Below are 17057 nucleotides of genomic sequence, written 5' to 3'. Positions count from 1 at the left end.
ATGAAATTGGAAAATGTTAATGGATTTAAAAAATAACTCATTTATTTTAAAATAGTTCATGAATTTAATTAATGAACATGAACATAAAAAAAGAGATAAAAAGAAAAACTAAAACTAAATAAACCCAGCGAGAGAAAACCTTGCCCGAAAAAATAGTGGAACCTCTCAAGAAGGTTCCTCAACCGGTGAGAAAAATTCACACGGCCCCCATTTAGGAACTATCATATGGGAGAGGTGAGCACTTAATACCGTTAATGAGTTAACTGAAACTTGATGATATGGCCATGCCTGCTCCTATTACTGTTGATGCTCAGGATGATGCACGAGCTGATGATCGAGATCACATACATCAGAACGTTCAATCCCCATACATGCATGTGGTTGGATCTTTGGGGCATGGGCCCGTTGAGTTTAACCATGGCTTAAGCCAAGCTACGTTTAAGACCCACAAGGAGGGAAGGATTAAACTACTTTTGTATTTCTTGTTCAGATCAATAAGCGTGCAACATCAGGAGCCTCATGCAAGTTTGCTACTACAGTAGAAGATAAGAAGGAGATGTGTTGGTTAAGAAGGCAGGGAATCAATATTTATTTCTTGTTTTACTTCTTGCCATGCAAGGACTATACCACGATGGCTTCCCGAACATGTCCGTGGGATTTGCTCACGTTGATGGAGTCCGAATGGGGCCACCGGCGAACCAGATATGTGGCGCACAAATAAAAAGAGTTTTTATTGCTTAGATTGAATTGGATTCGGTTCATATTTTTAGGAGAGTGCTGTTTATATTTCTTTCTTGTAGCGTACTCATGTTTGGGTCGGCTATACTGATATAAATAGTCATAGCATGATAATTATAGGGAGGTTATGTTAGGATGAATTAGACACTGTTATGTGTTTCGGCTGTTGGCCATTATCAAGATTAGAGAATTCTTGTCAACAATCTCTACTCGCGTGTGAGTTCCTGCGACCATGACGCGTAGGAGATTATAAGCTGAGCCTATACGGCCATACTCACTGAGGAGGTGCAACGACAAGCTTGACATCACGCACCAAACTACGATATTTTTTTTCTGTCGGCAAATTTTCTTGTGAGATTTTGGGCGACGTAATTCCGACACCAATGATTTCATGTCATATGCTACCGGGAGAGCGATGGTACAAGAAAAACAATGCTACTTATGACTATCTCGTCAACACGTACACTATCAAACGGGATACAAAATATGTTCTCATGGCCATTGAGAAAAAGTTTTTCAAGACTTGGAGGAAAGAACGACTTTAGAAGATGAAGGAACAAGAAGAAGCAAAGGAGGAAGTCAAGCCCGCAGAAAAAATTTCGGCGCACGTTCAGTCCGCAAAATATGTTGTCGCTATAGAGACCGACTCGAAACCGAGGACGATTTCGCTTGAAGGGAAGGAGGATGATATGGCCATGCCTGCTCCTATTACTGTTGATGCTCAGGATGATGCATGAGATGATGATCTTTGGAGCATGGGCCCGTTGAGTTTAACCATGGCTTAAGCCTAGCTACGTTTTGAGACCCACAAGGAGGGAAGGATTAAACTACTTTTGTATTTCTCGTTCAGATCAACAAGCGTGCAACATCAGGAGCCTCATGCAAGTTTGCTACTAGAAGATAAGAAGGAGATGCACTGGTTTAGAAGGCAGGGAATCAATATTTATTTCTTGTTTTACTTCTTGCCATGCAAGGATTATACCATGATGGCTTCCCGAACATGTCTGTGGGATTTTCTCACGTTGAAGGAGTCCGGATGGGGGCCACCGGCAAACCAGATATGTGGCACACAAATAAAAAGAGTTTTTATTGCTTAGATTGAATTGGATTCGGTTGATATTTTTAGGAGAGTGTTGTTTATATTTCTTTCTTGTAGCGTACTCATGTTTGGGTCGGCTATCTGATATAAATAGCCATAGCATGATAATTGTAGGGAGGTTATGTTAAGATGAATTAGACACTGTAAGTTATGTGTTTCGGCCGTCGGCCATTATCAAGATTAGAGAATCTTGTTAACAATCTCTACTGGCGTGTGAGTTTCTGCTACCGTGACTTATAGGAGATTATAAGATGAGCCTATACGGTTCGTCTACGTTGTTCCTTCAGATCGAGGGGTTGGCGTGTTGTTTCCGCGGGATTTGCGAGCATCTTCGTAAATCTGCTACCATTACTTACAGCGATGGAGGTTCGTGCCGTGAAAGATCGGGCCAACAAGGGATTGACCCTCGTCTCAAGGTTCGCCCCTCATCAAGTGGTATCAGAGACCGGCATTTCTCACGGCACTTCGGAGGAGACAGCCAGCGCGCCGTCACCAAGGAGCTACTGGAGGCTCTCCGACGACTTTTTGCTGGAAGAGAAAGGATATGGTGCTGAACTTTTTCACACCTATTGTAAAGTGGGAGAGAAAGTTTGCGCCATGATGATCGACGATGACAATTCGATAAACGCAGTTGGCATCGACATGGTGGAGAAGCTGGAACTATTGACGACACCACATCCACAACCATACTCACTGAGGAGGTGCAACGACAAGCTTGACATCACGCACCAAACTACGGGTTTTTTTCTGTCGGCAAATTTTCTTGTGAGGTTTTGGCGACGTAATCACGACACCAATGATTTCATGTCATATGCTACTGGAAGAGACATGGTACAAGAAAAACAATGCTACTTATGACTATCTCGTCAACACGTACACTATCAAACGGGAAACAAAATGTGTTCTCGTGGCCATTGAGAAAAAGTTTTTCAAGACTTGGAGGAAAGAACGACTTTAGAAGATAAAGGAACACTAGTAGAAAAAGGGTTTTTTGTCCCGGTTGGTAAGGGCCTTTTGTCCCGGTTTTGTGAACCGGAACTAAAGGGTCGTTACTAATGCCCTGGCCCTTTAGTCCCGGTTCAATTAGAAACCGGGACTAAAGGCCCTCCACGGAGCCGCTGGCTAGAGCTCCACCAGCTCCACCTTTAGTCCCGGTTGGTAACATCAACCGGCATTAAAGGTAAAAAAAATTTGAATTTTTTTCTCGATTTTTAAAATTCTAAATTATTTTATAATTTAATCTCTAATCACCCACCCCTCATCACTGCTCAATTTAACCTCTAATCTCTAATCACCCCTCATCATTCCAAATTATCTAACTTCCCGACCGGTCATCCATCCCTCTCACTACTCCAGCCCGAGCACGCTTAACTTTCGGGTTCTATTCTCCTTCGTTTCCAAGTCTGCACTTATTGTTTTCCTGACAATAGTAAGATGCCAATCCTATTAGCCCTTGGGAGTTTAGCTTGAGCATGAAGTCACACATTTCACTGTTTGAGTTTGAAACTATTATTGTACAAAACAATAATTATTTAGTAACACTAATATTTCTTGAATAAATAGTTTGACCATAGTTTGACCACAGTTTGACCAGATTTGACCAAAATTCAAAAAAACCGAAACAATTATTTAGTAACACTAATATTTCTTGAATAAATAGTTTGACCATAGTTTGACCATTGTTAGACCACAATTTGACCAGATTTGACAAAAATTCAAAAAAACTGAAATAATTATTTAGTAACACTAATATTCTTGAATAATTATTTAATAACACTAATACTTCTTGAATAAGTAGTTTGACCAGATTTAACGAAAATACAAAAAAAACTGAAATTTGAGCACAACTTTTTTTCCTTTTAGAATTTGAGGATTCTAAAAATTTGCAAACAGGCCATAGGCTGTCAAAATCGGAAGCGGATTTTCGTTCTGAACATTTTGATATATTATACATTTTTTTCCGATATCGTATGCAAAAGTTATAGCCGTTTTACATTTTCTCTACATTTTTTGCAAAACATGTCCAAATTTAAGTTTTAAAATTTTCCTAAGTAGTAGATGTAGTAATATAACTACTTCTCGAAGGATTTTATTTTTTAAAGTTTTTATCATTTTCTTTTGATTTTTGAAGGAGATTATAAGCTGAGCCTATACGGTTCGTCCACGTTATTCCTTCGGACCGAGGGGTTGGCGTGTTGTTTCCGCGGGATTTGCGAGCATCTTTGTAAACCTGCTACCATTACTTGCAGCAATAGAGGTTCGTGCCGTAAAAGATCGTGCCAACAAGGGATTGACCCTCGTCTCCAGGTTCGCCCCTCATCACTTGAAGTGCTGAATTGGTGGATTCTTGAGCGAATGGCGTGAGGGCTATGTGTGTGCTATACAAATTCTTAGTAGAAATCGCCTACATCCGGCAGTTATCGGGCCGGTCAAACACTATAGCTGAGCATGAGTTTTTTCTGTCTTTTTCGAGTTTTCCAATTTTGTACCACGGTTTCCTCATGTTTTGTATGGTATTTTCCCCGTTTTTCTTTTTCTTTTTTCATCCATTTACATTGTTTATTTCTCTGTTTTCACTGGTTTTCTTTGGTTCTTTTCTAATTTTTTAATTCCACATATATCTATTTTTTCATACACATTATACATCTTTCGTATACATGAGGAACATGTTTTATACAAATTTAACATTTTTCAAATATATGATTAATATTTTAAAAATATATGTTTTGATGCCTATTTTTTCATGCATATTTTACATCTTTCTATCTATCTAAATCATTTTCTTATATAAGTTAAAGAAATACATGATTAATATTTTCTTCAAATACTGTTTTAAACATGTTTTCGAGTACACATGAAACATTATTCGTATGATAAGGACAATTATTTTTAAAATGTGTAAACATTTTTATAAACTGAATAATGTTTTTCTTTAAAATGTCACAAACATTTTGTTTGAACATGTGAACATTTTAAAAAGTGTATCGTACATGATTTTTTTGCGGATGATCGTACATGTTTTTGAATTACAAGACCATTTTTTCGACATTTTATTAAAAGTGCCACATACATTTCTTGAAATTCATAAGTTTTTTAGAAATGCCACATACATTTTTTTATATGTACAAATATTTTTTGGAAGGTCGAGTGGATATTTTTTACACTACTTTTAGTTTTTTATGTGTGATGAACATTTTTAAATTATATTGTATTCATCTTTTATTATATATGTATTTATTTTTTATGAAATTGAAAAATAAAAACATATTACAACAGCGTGACGCGGTCACGTGGTACTGGGCCGGCTTAGTATCGGCTCCAGAGGGGCGCACAAAGCGCCCGTGGGTCGGCCCAATTGTTCGATGTAGGCTCTACTCTACGCATAACGCCCAAAGGAAAGCATAAATGGCCCAACAACTGTCGTGCCCGTTAAGAGCTACAATGTTGTTTTATCTTTTTTTTAGAAAAATGTCAAATTCTATGTATAGTTTCTAATAATTTATTGTAACATCTCAATTTTCAATTTGGATGTTATACATAGGTCATCATATGCATATCATATTTTATTTGCATTTGGTTGTGATCTTAGAAATCTTAAGCAACTCAAGGACCCAAGGAGAGAGTTGGAGGTTTCACAAATTTTCATATTTGAATTTTTTCTCAAATTTGAAAAGAGGATCAATTTGATTTTAAATATTTTTCTCTCCAATTATTTCCAATAATAAAAATAAAAGAGAGAAGATAAAATGACTTCTTCAAAGGAGAGGAATATTGGAGAAGAAATTTTAAAATGAAATTAATATTTTATTTGCATTTTATTTGCTATTTTATTTGAATTAAAAAAATATGCATTTTTAAAAATTGCATTCTTAGGCCAGAAAAATGTTCACTTTGTCCTAAATATTAGGTTTGGATGGTGAAAATTATTTCTGGTATTTTTAGAATTTTTTTATATTTTATTAGGATTTTTCTTCTGGGAAAAATTTATTTTAAAAATAAATCTCTTCGTCGCCCGACTGAGCCTCCCGCAGTCCGAGCCGGACTCCGGATTCGCCCCGCTGCCGCTTGCCCCTTCCCCAAGCAGCCCCCTCGGGCCTTTATAAGGCCGAGCCACCCCGCCGCCTCCTCCCCACCACCCACAGCCGAACCCCGCCGCCGCCGCATCGCCTCCCCGCCGACGCCGCCCGCCCTCCGAGACCGCCAGAGCCGCGCCAGAGCTTGACGTTAACCTTGCCGTCGGTTCCCTCAGTTTTCTTTCGGTTTATTTTTAGGGTTAGGGTTTTTCTTGGTTTTTTCGATCGGTTCTAATTAGCGGACGTTCGTCCGTTAATCCGCAGTAGCAAACGTTTTCGTTTGTTAGTTCCTGTTAGTGAACGTTCGTTCATTAGGTTTTTCTTTTTATTTTAATTTTCGGCCAGGGGCCTATCCACGAATACTTTTATCGCAGATTAGTCCCTGATCTTCAAACCCTCGTTACTTTTTACTCGTTTGTCCAAATCCAGTGAAACCAACGCCAAAATCTTCGTCTTGTTCCCCTCTTTCTAGATAATCAACTTGAAAATGATTTTGACAATTTAAAATTTGGTTTCAAGCAGATTTGTATTCAAACTTGTTTTGATCATAGTTTGAGTTTCATAGCTCCGATTCAATTGATTCTTTTTGCAAATCGAAGCTCTTCAGTTGAACTTCCAGTTTGGATCTTTTATCTTGAGTTTTACTCTTGCATCTTATGCTTGAGTGCTTATGTATGCTATTGTTTGTTCACGATAGAGTTTCCGGAGTGCGAAGCGTGCTACTACGAGTCACTAGGGTTTGCAGATCGTCAGCAAGGCAAGTAACACTTTGATCATACCCCTTTATTACCCAGCTTTTATGCATTAGTTTTAACCCTCAAACACTTCATGGTTAGGATTTGATAACATGTGGGTATCGGGAAGTAGTTGATGAGATAGAACCTATTGACTTGCATTCAAACCCTGGGTACTTACTACGTTATGCTTATACTGCCATGCTATGTTCGTAGACGTGGTTTGGTTTTGAGAGAATTCATGACAGATGTGAGAGATTATTGTTAACTAAGGTTTAACTTAAGGTGGCTACTTTAACACACATCTGGGTGGATTGGTTTGTGGGCACCTGGGGAACCCAGTGTTGTTCAAGAAGATCCCGGGGAACCCGTGTGATCATCCTATGGTTTGCCACCCAGGCTCAAAGGGATCATTATGTTATTCATGCTGGAAACTTCCATGTGCAGCCACAAGCCATTATAGGCTCTGGCATAGTTGAGTATGTTGTGTGATCTCTTACAGTGGTAGGCTAGTAGATGTAGGGAATGTAGGTGGTACTGTCTACCCGTCGTAATGAGCTAACGCTTTTGAAAGATTGTGTCTCGATCATCCGTTTCTCAAACATCATGTAGTGCGAGAAATCCAACAGAGGAGATCAAGTCTTGTGGGGAAAAGTGCGCAAACCTCTGTAGAGTGTATAAACTAGTCATGGTTAGCCGTGTCCCCGGTTATGGAAATCTTGAGTATTTGGTACTTGAATTATTATATTGATCTCATCACTTTACATAATCAATTTGATTGGGTTATTGATTATTAATTGGGATTGAGATGGGGTTACCATTTTCAATGTTTTCAACAAACTTTGTAGTTAAATAAACTATATTCCTTTGTTGTAGGGAGAAACTAGCTTTCTGCAAATGATAACCATAGAGTCTCCACCAGCCATATATGCATATAGTTATAGCTGTTTCATGTTCATTGCTCTATAGTGTTATTTTGCCAGCATATTCCATGTGCTGACCTACACAGGCTGCAACATATTATGTTGCAGAGTTTTCAGATGAAGAGTAAGGTGCGCTAGGTCGTTGTCGTGCACTCAGCTATGCCGTTGGAGTTGATGGAATCATTTACCTTCGAAGCTTCCGTTGTTATCGTATTTCCATATTATTATAATAAGTTCTCTTTTGAGACATTCGATGTAATAAGTGTGTGACTGAACTCTGTTATAAATCTTCGAGTATTGTGTGTGTCAGCATTACCGATCCATGGATGACACTTATATACAGAGATTTGACCGCCTGAGATCAGATTGCTACATTTATAAACATTTCAAGAAAAAAATTAGGGTGATGAGGTAAAAAAGGAAAAAAAATTAGTGAACACTGAAACTAAAAAAACATAAAAGAAATAACAGATGTGAGAGAAAAAAGTGATGCGCCCTCCATATTGGGCCTCCCTCACTGCTCAAAAATGGGTGACATGACCATAACACATGCTTTAGCCAATGAATAGGGTTCTTGATCATGCGAGCTCGCCAGGTATTTTATCGCTTCTAATTTTTCAAAGTGAGAACTTGGCTTTTCATCATGATATATAGGACAATTTCTTTTAGTTGCAGATTCTGAGAAACCGCTCAGGAATTAGTTGTGTGCAGAATCCATGAGAATGTGTAGTTTCTTTCCTTTCGGTTGATACATTCTTAAAATTTTGCTCGAGGTGTGTGTTAAAATGTCTATAATCCCACTAAATTGATTTGTGTGTTGATTAATTGATATGAGTTATTTCCCTTAACCTAAAGCCGGAGTTCGAGATCGGTAGAACATTACTTTTTTTGTCGGTCGGTAGAACATTACTTATAAGCATTTCAAAAGAATCACAAATTGCCATTGATTATTGTTCGATCAAACTCATGTCGGCAGTTAACGAGCATCTAAAGAACTCCATCATAAATATTATATAAAAATAAAGCATATGAAAGTTTCTCTTCAATAAATGTTAAATCATATTGGCGACATTAACTATTACGAGGATTAATAAATAGTCTTCTACTACCTCCATCTGAAAATAACTGACGTGGTTTGAACTAAAACCACGCTAGTTATTTCCGAACTGAGGGACCTTTATTTTCCGTAGTTGGCTACATTATGATCTTCCATGGTGTTGGAAAAGTATTCACTATGGGTGAGTGGGGGCTTGAACAAAGAGTCCATTACAAGCAGATCTAGAAAGTCAAGATTCCTTCAAAAATTCAAATTTTCAGGTGGCAATTATGCACTAGTTTTTATCTTGACAAGACAGAACTTGTGAAAATGTACGGTATATGGGATCCCATGTCTGTTCCTTTTGTGGTCAAATTAATACGACCCAACACTTGTTCTTCATTTGTTAATTGTGATTCTCATGTGGTTTGGGCCTTTGGGGGTGTGTTGGGATCAACAATGGGTATTCGATGCTATTCTTTTATATGTTTACCATTTTTGTTCTTTGTTGGGCTACCTAAATTGTGTACAATAGAGTGACTTCTGAGAATCTAGTGGTGCTTAGTCTCCTCGATATTGTGTTTACCCTTTGGTTTCTCTTGCTTTACTAGACATGCCTTCAGAAGGAGGAAGATGGGGAGCTGATACATGGTGGGACTATGTCTACGGACAACAAAGTTGATGATTAGCCTGGTTCTATGGTGTGAAGGATCTGATGTCAAGATCTTTTCTGCTCTCTTGTTACCTTTGGTTAGAATCTCATCCTTTGTTGTAAGCCTACAACAATCTTTCTTCATAGCTCAAAACTATTTTGGTTAGTTCTTATAATCTTTTTGCACCATAGTGGTTGCTCGAGAGCAAGCACTCAACATCAGGTTTCCTATTAGTCCTCCAAGCCGCCACCTTCATTCTCATCCCCTATATTGTTTTCTTAACGGGTTTATTTTTGTGGCATGGGGCCTTGCATGCTTTATCGCCTAACAATGCTTGATCCGAGGGTGATTTTTCACTAGGGGGTCTGCTCCAGGATCCATGGCAGAATAAGCTTCAGAGCACGTGCTTTCTCAACCATTCTCCTCCACGTGCAATGGTAGATATAGGCTTATGTTTTATGTGTTGATTTTTGTAGAGAACAATCAAGTAGAACCTAGACAGTTATTAGGCAACTATGCATCTAATTTTTTTACTTCATGAATAAAACTAGAGGAAGGAAAAATATGTGATGGTACAAGAGGAATCTATTTGCGGAGGAGAGCACACCATAGCATGCAAAGGTAGAAAAGGGGAAACATCCTCATCGAACACAACATCGCCAAATATATAGAAAAGGTCGATTGTGATATGTAGACATTCGAATCCAATATGTTGGGGAGTATATCAGAGAAAGGCACACTGCTTGGAATAAAACTCCAACTTGTGAGAATTAAATGAGCATAAGTTTGGCCACATGTGCACTTGAAATTTCTGAAGGATTAATAGTGGGGTTTTATTTTAAGAAGTTGATTGATACGTCTTCAACGTATCTATAATTTATGAACTATTCATACCATGTTTACGACAATTATATATGGTTTTGATATGATTTGAATGGAACTAACCCAGACTGACATTGTTTTCAGCAGAACTACCGTAGTGTTGTTTTTTGTGCAGAAATAAAAGTTCTCGGAATGGGCTGAAACTTTTTGGCAATTTTTTGGAACTAAAGAGAACCAGGAAGCTTCGGGGGAGCACCAGAAGACCCACAGGGGCCCCACGAGCCACCTGGGCGCGTCCACCCCTTGGGCGTACCCTGGTGCCTCGTGGCCCCCCTATGGCCCCTCTTGACGTGAGACCGACGCAAAAAATTCCTATATATAAAGAAACCCCCAGAAATAACCCTAGAACTTCGACTCTGCCACCATAAGTCTCTTTACCTCCATGATCTCATCTACAACCCTTTTTCGACACCCTGTCGAAGGGGGAAATCATCACCGGAGGCCATCTTAATCATCCTGATGGCCACCATAACGAGGATGGAGTAGTTCAACCTCTAGGCTGAGGGTATGTATATGTAGCTATGTGTTTGATCTCTCTCTCTATCGTGTCCTTGACTTGGCACGATTTTGATGTACCGCGAGCTTTGTTCATATAGTTGGATTATATGGTGTTTCTCCCTCTCTATCTTGTTGTGCTGAATTGAGTTATCTTTGAGGTTCCATTATTATCGGATTGAATACTTTTATGCATTTGAGAATACTTGATGTATGTCTTGCATATGAATACCCGTGGTGACAATGGGGTATTCTATTGAGTCACTTGATGTATGTTTTGGCACTCAACTCGCGGATTACCAATGTGACATTGGGGTAATGTATGCATAGGGGTTGATGCACGTTTTCGTCCTACTTTCTCCGGTAGAAATCTTGGGGCACTCTTTGAAGTTCTTTGTGTTGCATTGAATATTATGAATCTGAAGTTATTTGATGTGTATCGTATAATTGACTCACTGATACTTGTGGTGACATTGGAGTATCTAGGTGACATTAGAGTTGGTTGATGCGTGTCATATTGTGTCAATTTAGTACGAACTCTAGGGCTGTTCATGACACTTATAGGAATAGCTCAATAGATTGATCGGAATACATAACTTTGAGGTGGTTTCGTACCCTACAAACAATTTCATATTATTTTCTCCCTAGATAAGAACTTTGGAGTGATTCTTTGTCGCACGTTGAGGGATTGTTATATGATTTAATTATGTTAGCACTGTTGAGAGATTGCACTATTGAAAGCATGAACCCTATGCCTTGTTTCAAGCATTGCAATACCGTTTGTGCTCCATTTTATAACTTGCTACCTTGTTGTTTTTATATTTTCATTTTACAAAAACCTATATCTACTATCCATACTATACTTGTATCACCATCTCTTCGCTGAACTAGTGCACCTATACAATTTTCCATTGTATTGGGTGTGTTGGGGACACAAGAGTTTTCTTTTATTTGGTTGCAGGGTTGTTTGAGAGAGACCATCTTCATCCTATGCCTCCCACGGATTGATAAACCTTAGGTCATCCACTTGAGGGAAAATTGCGACCGTCCTACAAAACTCTACGCTTGGAGGTCCAACACGAGTCTACAAGAATAAGTTGTATAGTAGACATCACTGATCTACATGCTTTTCATAGGTGACCACCTTGATATGAAATTGATTAACGAGGTATGTTGTAGTTAAAAAGTTTTCATGCAAAAATTTGAGAGGCATGGATGCTTGTGCGACAGATCTAACCCTACCTAAACATTGTGTCTATTCTTTCTTTTTACTGAGCAATACTATCGGTGAGTATTGAGACATGAAACCTCGTGAGAAATGTCAATTTTATTAAAGAAATAGTTTAACTCATAATACTCACCAATCTAGTCGGTTTGCGTGGAAAAGATTTCATAACTGAATTGTCGCTCTATGAGAAACAGAAATTTGAGAATATAGAGAACACTTCAGACTTTTTTTAAGAAGACTATTCCATGCATACTTACTGTAGTCATCAATAACGCTCAAATAGTATGTGTGATGACCAATAACGGAAGAATGTGTTGGTCCCCTAACATCAGAAATGAAACAAACTTGGTGACGTGGACACACTTACATATTTAGGATAACCAAGATGACGACTCTTTGCTTTCTTACGAGCATACCGTGGCTCGCTATATGACTCACTTGACCATGGAAGCTTATTATTTTGAAGGACACAATTGTCCATATTGAAAAAGGATGATCTAAATGATGATGTCATTTTGTGGACGTAAGCTTGGACACATGTAGTCTTGTTTGGATGAAGAATATGACTATAGCTTGAGGGGCTACAAATCTCCTTCACATCTACTTCGTTGAATTACCCTCCTCGTGGCATGATCCTTGACAAAAAAGAAGGCAGGGTAAATTTTCATAATAGTTTATTATCAGTAGTTAGATGATGCACCTAAATGAGATTTTGAGTGTCATGTGGAGCATGGAGAATTAGGGTAAATGTACTAGTTCATATCAATGCTATATATGGTCATTGTTGAGCGAGCACACTTGTTGTTGGAGGCGTAGATGTCGTTGAAGCAGTACCAGCACTAGTGCATGACTGGAAGTGATTACTTACTTGGACTACATAACTAAGTCTGGAAGTAAGCATGCGTTGGTGAATACAATGACTACGTACCACTAGGTCATCAAGAAACGGTAGCCGTCCAACCTGCTGTATATATGGAATAACATTGGATACATGTGTTGCAAAAACTGGCAGAACTTATCCACACAGTGCATATGAATTGTGGTTTAATTGCTTGTATATCTTAGTAGATTTGTAATTTTTGGTAACCACCGCATCATGAGATAATTTTTGTAGTACCTTATTTATTGATACTTTCTTAACGCGGTGATGGGACGCTGTACATGTTTGAATACCAATCTAACTTTAGAAAACATTAAATGCACAATTAATTTTGCAATATGTAGCTAAAAAGCATATATACATGCATGTTCTATGACTTATTATACGATCACCGAATGGTTTCTTCACCCAAAAAAAAATTCTCGATCGACTCAGAGCAAATTTGCAATTATAAAGAAATTCTATAGTTTTAGGACGCATTAATGGGCTAGCTAGCACTACCATGCATATCTACGTAGAGAGTGAAAGGCTGTAAATGGATGCCAAAGTTAGAGATGAGCACAGTGAAGGCCGGAAGGCTACAACATGCTCATCCTGGCCGATCCTCCCCTATAAATCCACGCCTTCTCCCTTGCTTTCAACTCGCCAAAAACTAGCGACTTCCCTTTTCCTCTGGTAGTTTTACCCTTTGACCGGCAATGGTTCGCAAGAAGGTGCCCCTCCGGTACATCGGCGAGGACTCCATCCGTCGCCGTACCTACGAGACGCGCCGCAACTACCTGATGAAGAAGGTGGGCGAGTTGGGCATCCTGTGCAACACCAAGGCCTGCGTGCTGGTGTATGACGAGGGCGCGTCGGAGCCGGATGTTTACCCGTCCCATGCTGAGGCGGTGGCTATGTTGAATCGATACAAGGCCATGCCGAACATGCCGCAGTTCAAGAAGACGACGAGCCAGGAGGAGTTCCTCACCAAGTGCCTCGCCAAGCTCCAGCATCAGGCCAACAAGCTCCAGAGCGAGCGTGAGGACCGCAACATCAGGGCCCTCCTGCACAAGGCCATGCTCGGTGGCAACCTCAGCGCCGAGGAGGTCGCCAGGGTTGGTTGTAAGCCGGGGGAGATCCACAAGAGCCTCGTCGAGCGCATCGCTAAAAGCAACTCGCAGCCGCCGGTCTTCCAGTCCCAAGCGCCATACATCACCGGCAGCGCCGACATGGGGCCTCCGCCGATGTATCAAGCGCCGCCGCAGCAGCAGGCGGGCGGGCAGCCACCGGTCTTCCAGCCCCAGGAGCCATACGTCGCCGGCAGCGCCGACATGGGGCCTCCACTGATGTATCAAGCGCCGCCGCCGCAGCAGGCGGGCGGGCAGCAACCGGTCTTCCAGCCCCAGGCGCCATACGCCGCTGGCAGCGCCGACATGGGGCCTCCGCCGATGTATCAAGCGCCGCCGCAGCAGCAGGCCGGCGGGCAGCCACCGGCCTTCCAGCCCCAGGCGCCATACGTCACCGGCAGCGTCGACATGGGGCATCCGCCGATGTATCAGGTGCCGCTACAGCAGCAGGAGGGCTGGCAGCCACCGGTCTTCCAGCGCCAGGCACCAAACGCCACCGCCAGCGTCGACATGGGGCCTCCGCCGATGTATCAAGCGCCGCCGCAGCAGCAGGAGAGCTGGCAGCCATCGGTCTTCCAGCTCCAGGTGCCAAACGTCACCAACAACGTCGACATGGGGCCTCCGCCGATGTATCAGGTGCCGCCGCAACAGCAGGAGGGCTTGCAGCCACCGGTCCTCCAGCCCCAGGTACCAAACATCACCGGCAACATCGGCATGGGTCATCCGCCGATGTATCAGGCGCCGCCGCAACAGGAGGAGGGTTGGCAGCCACAAGTCTTCCAGCCCCAGGTGCCATACGTCACCGGCAGTGTCGACATGGGGCCTCCGCCGATGTATCAGGCGGTGCCGCAACAGCAGGAAGGCTGGCAGCCACCGGTCTTCCAGTTCCAGGTGCCATATGTTACCGACAGCGTCGACGTGGGCCCTCCACCGATGTATCAGGCGCCACCGCAGCAGCAGGAGGGCTGGCGTGACAGGGTGAGGTCCGAGGGGGGCCACGGCGCCCTAGCCTATAATGGAAATGGCTACAATACTGGTGGCCACGACGGCGCCGGCACCAGCTCAAGCGCAAACTTCGTCGATGATGATATGTTAACGTTGCAGTTCTGGGACGATATGGAGTTCGGGTTGTAGTGAGGCGCCGATCATGGAGCATCGAGTCATTTTGCTCCTATATGCGAGTAGTGGATCCTCATGCGTAGTGCATGGTCATGCGTCTCGCCTCATTTTATTTAGTTTTGGCATGGTTAAGATGCATGAATGGCATTGTTAATAAGGATGGAAATTCGGTCTCTATCATGCTCTTGGAGCCAAGGCATTTTCATTCTAGTTGCTGAAATATTTATTCTGGATATCTTCTTCGTTGAAATTTTTATTCTGGATCTCTTCTTCCATGGTTATTTGTTTGATCTCTGTTGTCCATTTGGTGTAACTAGTACCCCCTCTGTAAACTAACATAAGACTGTGTAGTGATCTAACGGTCTTTGTATCAACATGTTCTGTAGGCATACCTTGCATAGCTGTGTGTTACGACACTTTATTTGCCACTGATAGTTACCTGAGTGTTACTATCATGGAAAACGTTCGATATGTCATGGTCAAAAATCTGACGTTCAATTTGTAGCGAAATCCAAGAAGAACCAAGGTGTTATGGTCGTATGTTGTGAAATGAGAAGTACTGTTGTATATACACTTCCTTTTTTTGTGTCCAGATCTTTTTATTTTTCCGGTGAGAACGTTTTGAAGGTGTAAATGTCCTACAGCAAGGTGAATGTGTTGGATGTTCATCTTTGCCAGGATAAAGATGTGTAACTTAATTACATGTTGCCCGATGCGACCAATAGTTTTTTTTCTTTCCATGTATCTAATTTTGCCTTGGTCACATGGAAAAAATATTTCAATCCGAAACCGAATCGGAAAAGCCTTACATGGATTACAAGACTAAAAAAGGCAAACAAAGTGAAGGGAAGAAAAAAGAACTAGACAAGTCACGAAAGGAGAAAGAAACAAAAGGGGAGAAGGGTTGTCTTGTCTAAAGTTACATATCTCTTGATCCATGTAGTAATCCCTTTCGTGGTTCGACGTATGGTATCACTGGCCAAGCTATGGATGCCCAAGAAAATTAGGTCATTCTTGGCTTTCCAAATCCGCCAACAAAGGATGAAGATGGCATATAGAAATGGCTTTCACATAACGATCAATGAAACCATTTGGTGAAAACAATCTCTGCGCCATGGCGGTGTTGAATTCTCTAGATTTCCCCATGCCATAAATCTGATGCCATTTGTTAGAGTTATAGCTTCTATCATCCACTTTATCACCTTGAGCTCAGCCTTTGCAACCCGCGTGGATTTGGTATGCAGGTTGAAGCCATGCGCGAGGACATATGCTATTAAACAATAAATTCTCCTATCTTAAGGATAGATACTAAATATCATTTTTTTAGGGAAATGGCAAACACCATGTTGTTAAATTTCTTCCGCTAACTATAACCATACATATTGAAACACACACACACACATACACACACACACACACACACCATACATATTGAAACACACACACACACACACACACACACACACACACTTTTCTCAAACTTCTTATAGTAATTGGCAGAGCTTGTCTACACCCGGCAGGTTGCGACATGTATATACATTCATAGGGGGGCTAATCGGCCTTGGGTTTGCACAACTTGGGTTACAGAAAAGGTTAAAACAATCAGAACTTTATCCGTATATAGCCGATGGATTATAATCACATACCAAACATAACCTCTCTATATCTAGTCCTAATAGCCCTCTTCAATCACAACTTTCCCTTAATTGAGATCTTGCATAAAATTTGTGAACATTTCAACTTGGAAAGCTAGCTTTGGTAAAACTGTCAGCCAATTCATCCTACGATGGTACGAATACAATCCCTAACTTCGATTGAGGTACACTTTCTTGTACAAAGTGAAAATACACCTCAATGTGTTTTTTTATGCATGAAAGATACGGTAAATAAAAGATATGTTGCACCCAAGTTGTCACACCATAAAGTGAAAACTGTTTCTTGTGCCACACCAAGCTCTTAGATCAAAGACTGCACCCGTTGGGAGGCAATAGTGGTTTCTGCTTCCCGTTAACACGCCAGACCGATCGTGTGGGTGTGCAACATGAACTTAATATTTAGCTCCTCCACTGAATCTACGTGCTATAAAGT

General features: G+C 41.0%; 1 protein-coding gene across 1 annotated transcript; it reads left to right on the top strand.

Annotated features, from left to right (window-relative positions):
* Positions 1 to 13349: 13349 nt before the first annotated feature.
* Positions 13350 to 14984, top strand: LOC123191539 (extensin-1-like). The gene has a single exon (XM_044604236.1). The coding sequence runs from the start codon at positions 13440 to 13442 to the stop codon at positions 14982 to 14984; it is 1545 nt and encodes a 514-aa protein (XP_044460171.1). The 5' UTR covers positions 13350 to 13439.
* Positions 14985 to 17057: the final 2073 nt, after the last annotated feature.

This window comes from Triticum aestivum, chromosome 2A (assembly GCF_018294505.1).
Source record: "Triticum aestivum cultivar Chinese Spring chromosome 2A, IWGSC CS RefSeq v2.1, whole genome shotgun sequence".
In the NCBI taxonomy this organism is placed as follows: domain Eukaryota; kingdom Viridiplantae; phylum Streptophyta; class Magnoliopsida; order Poales; family Poaceae; genus Triticum; species Triticum aestivum.
Note: the sequence above shows the minus strand (reverse complement) of the source record. Positions and strands in the feature narration are given on the sequence as shown.

Coding starts and splice junctions, on each gene's coding strand:
- LOC123191539 (XM_044604236.1), top strand. CDS start 13,440: ATGGTTCGCAAGAAGGTGCCCCTCCGGTACATCGGCGAGGACTCCATC.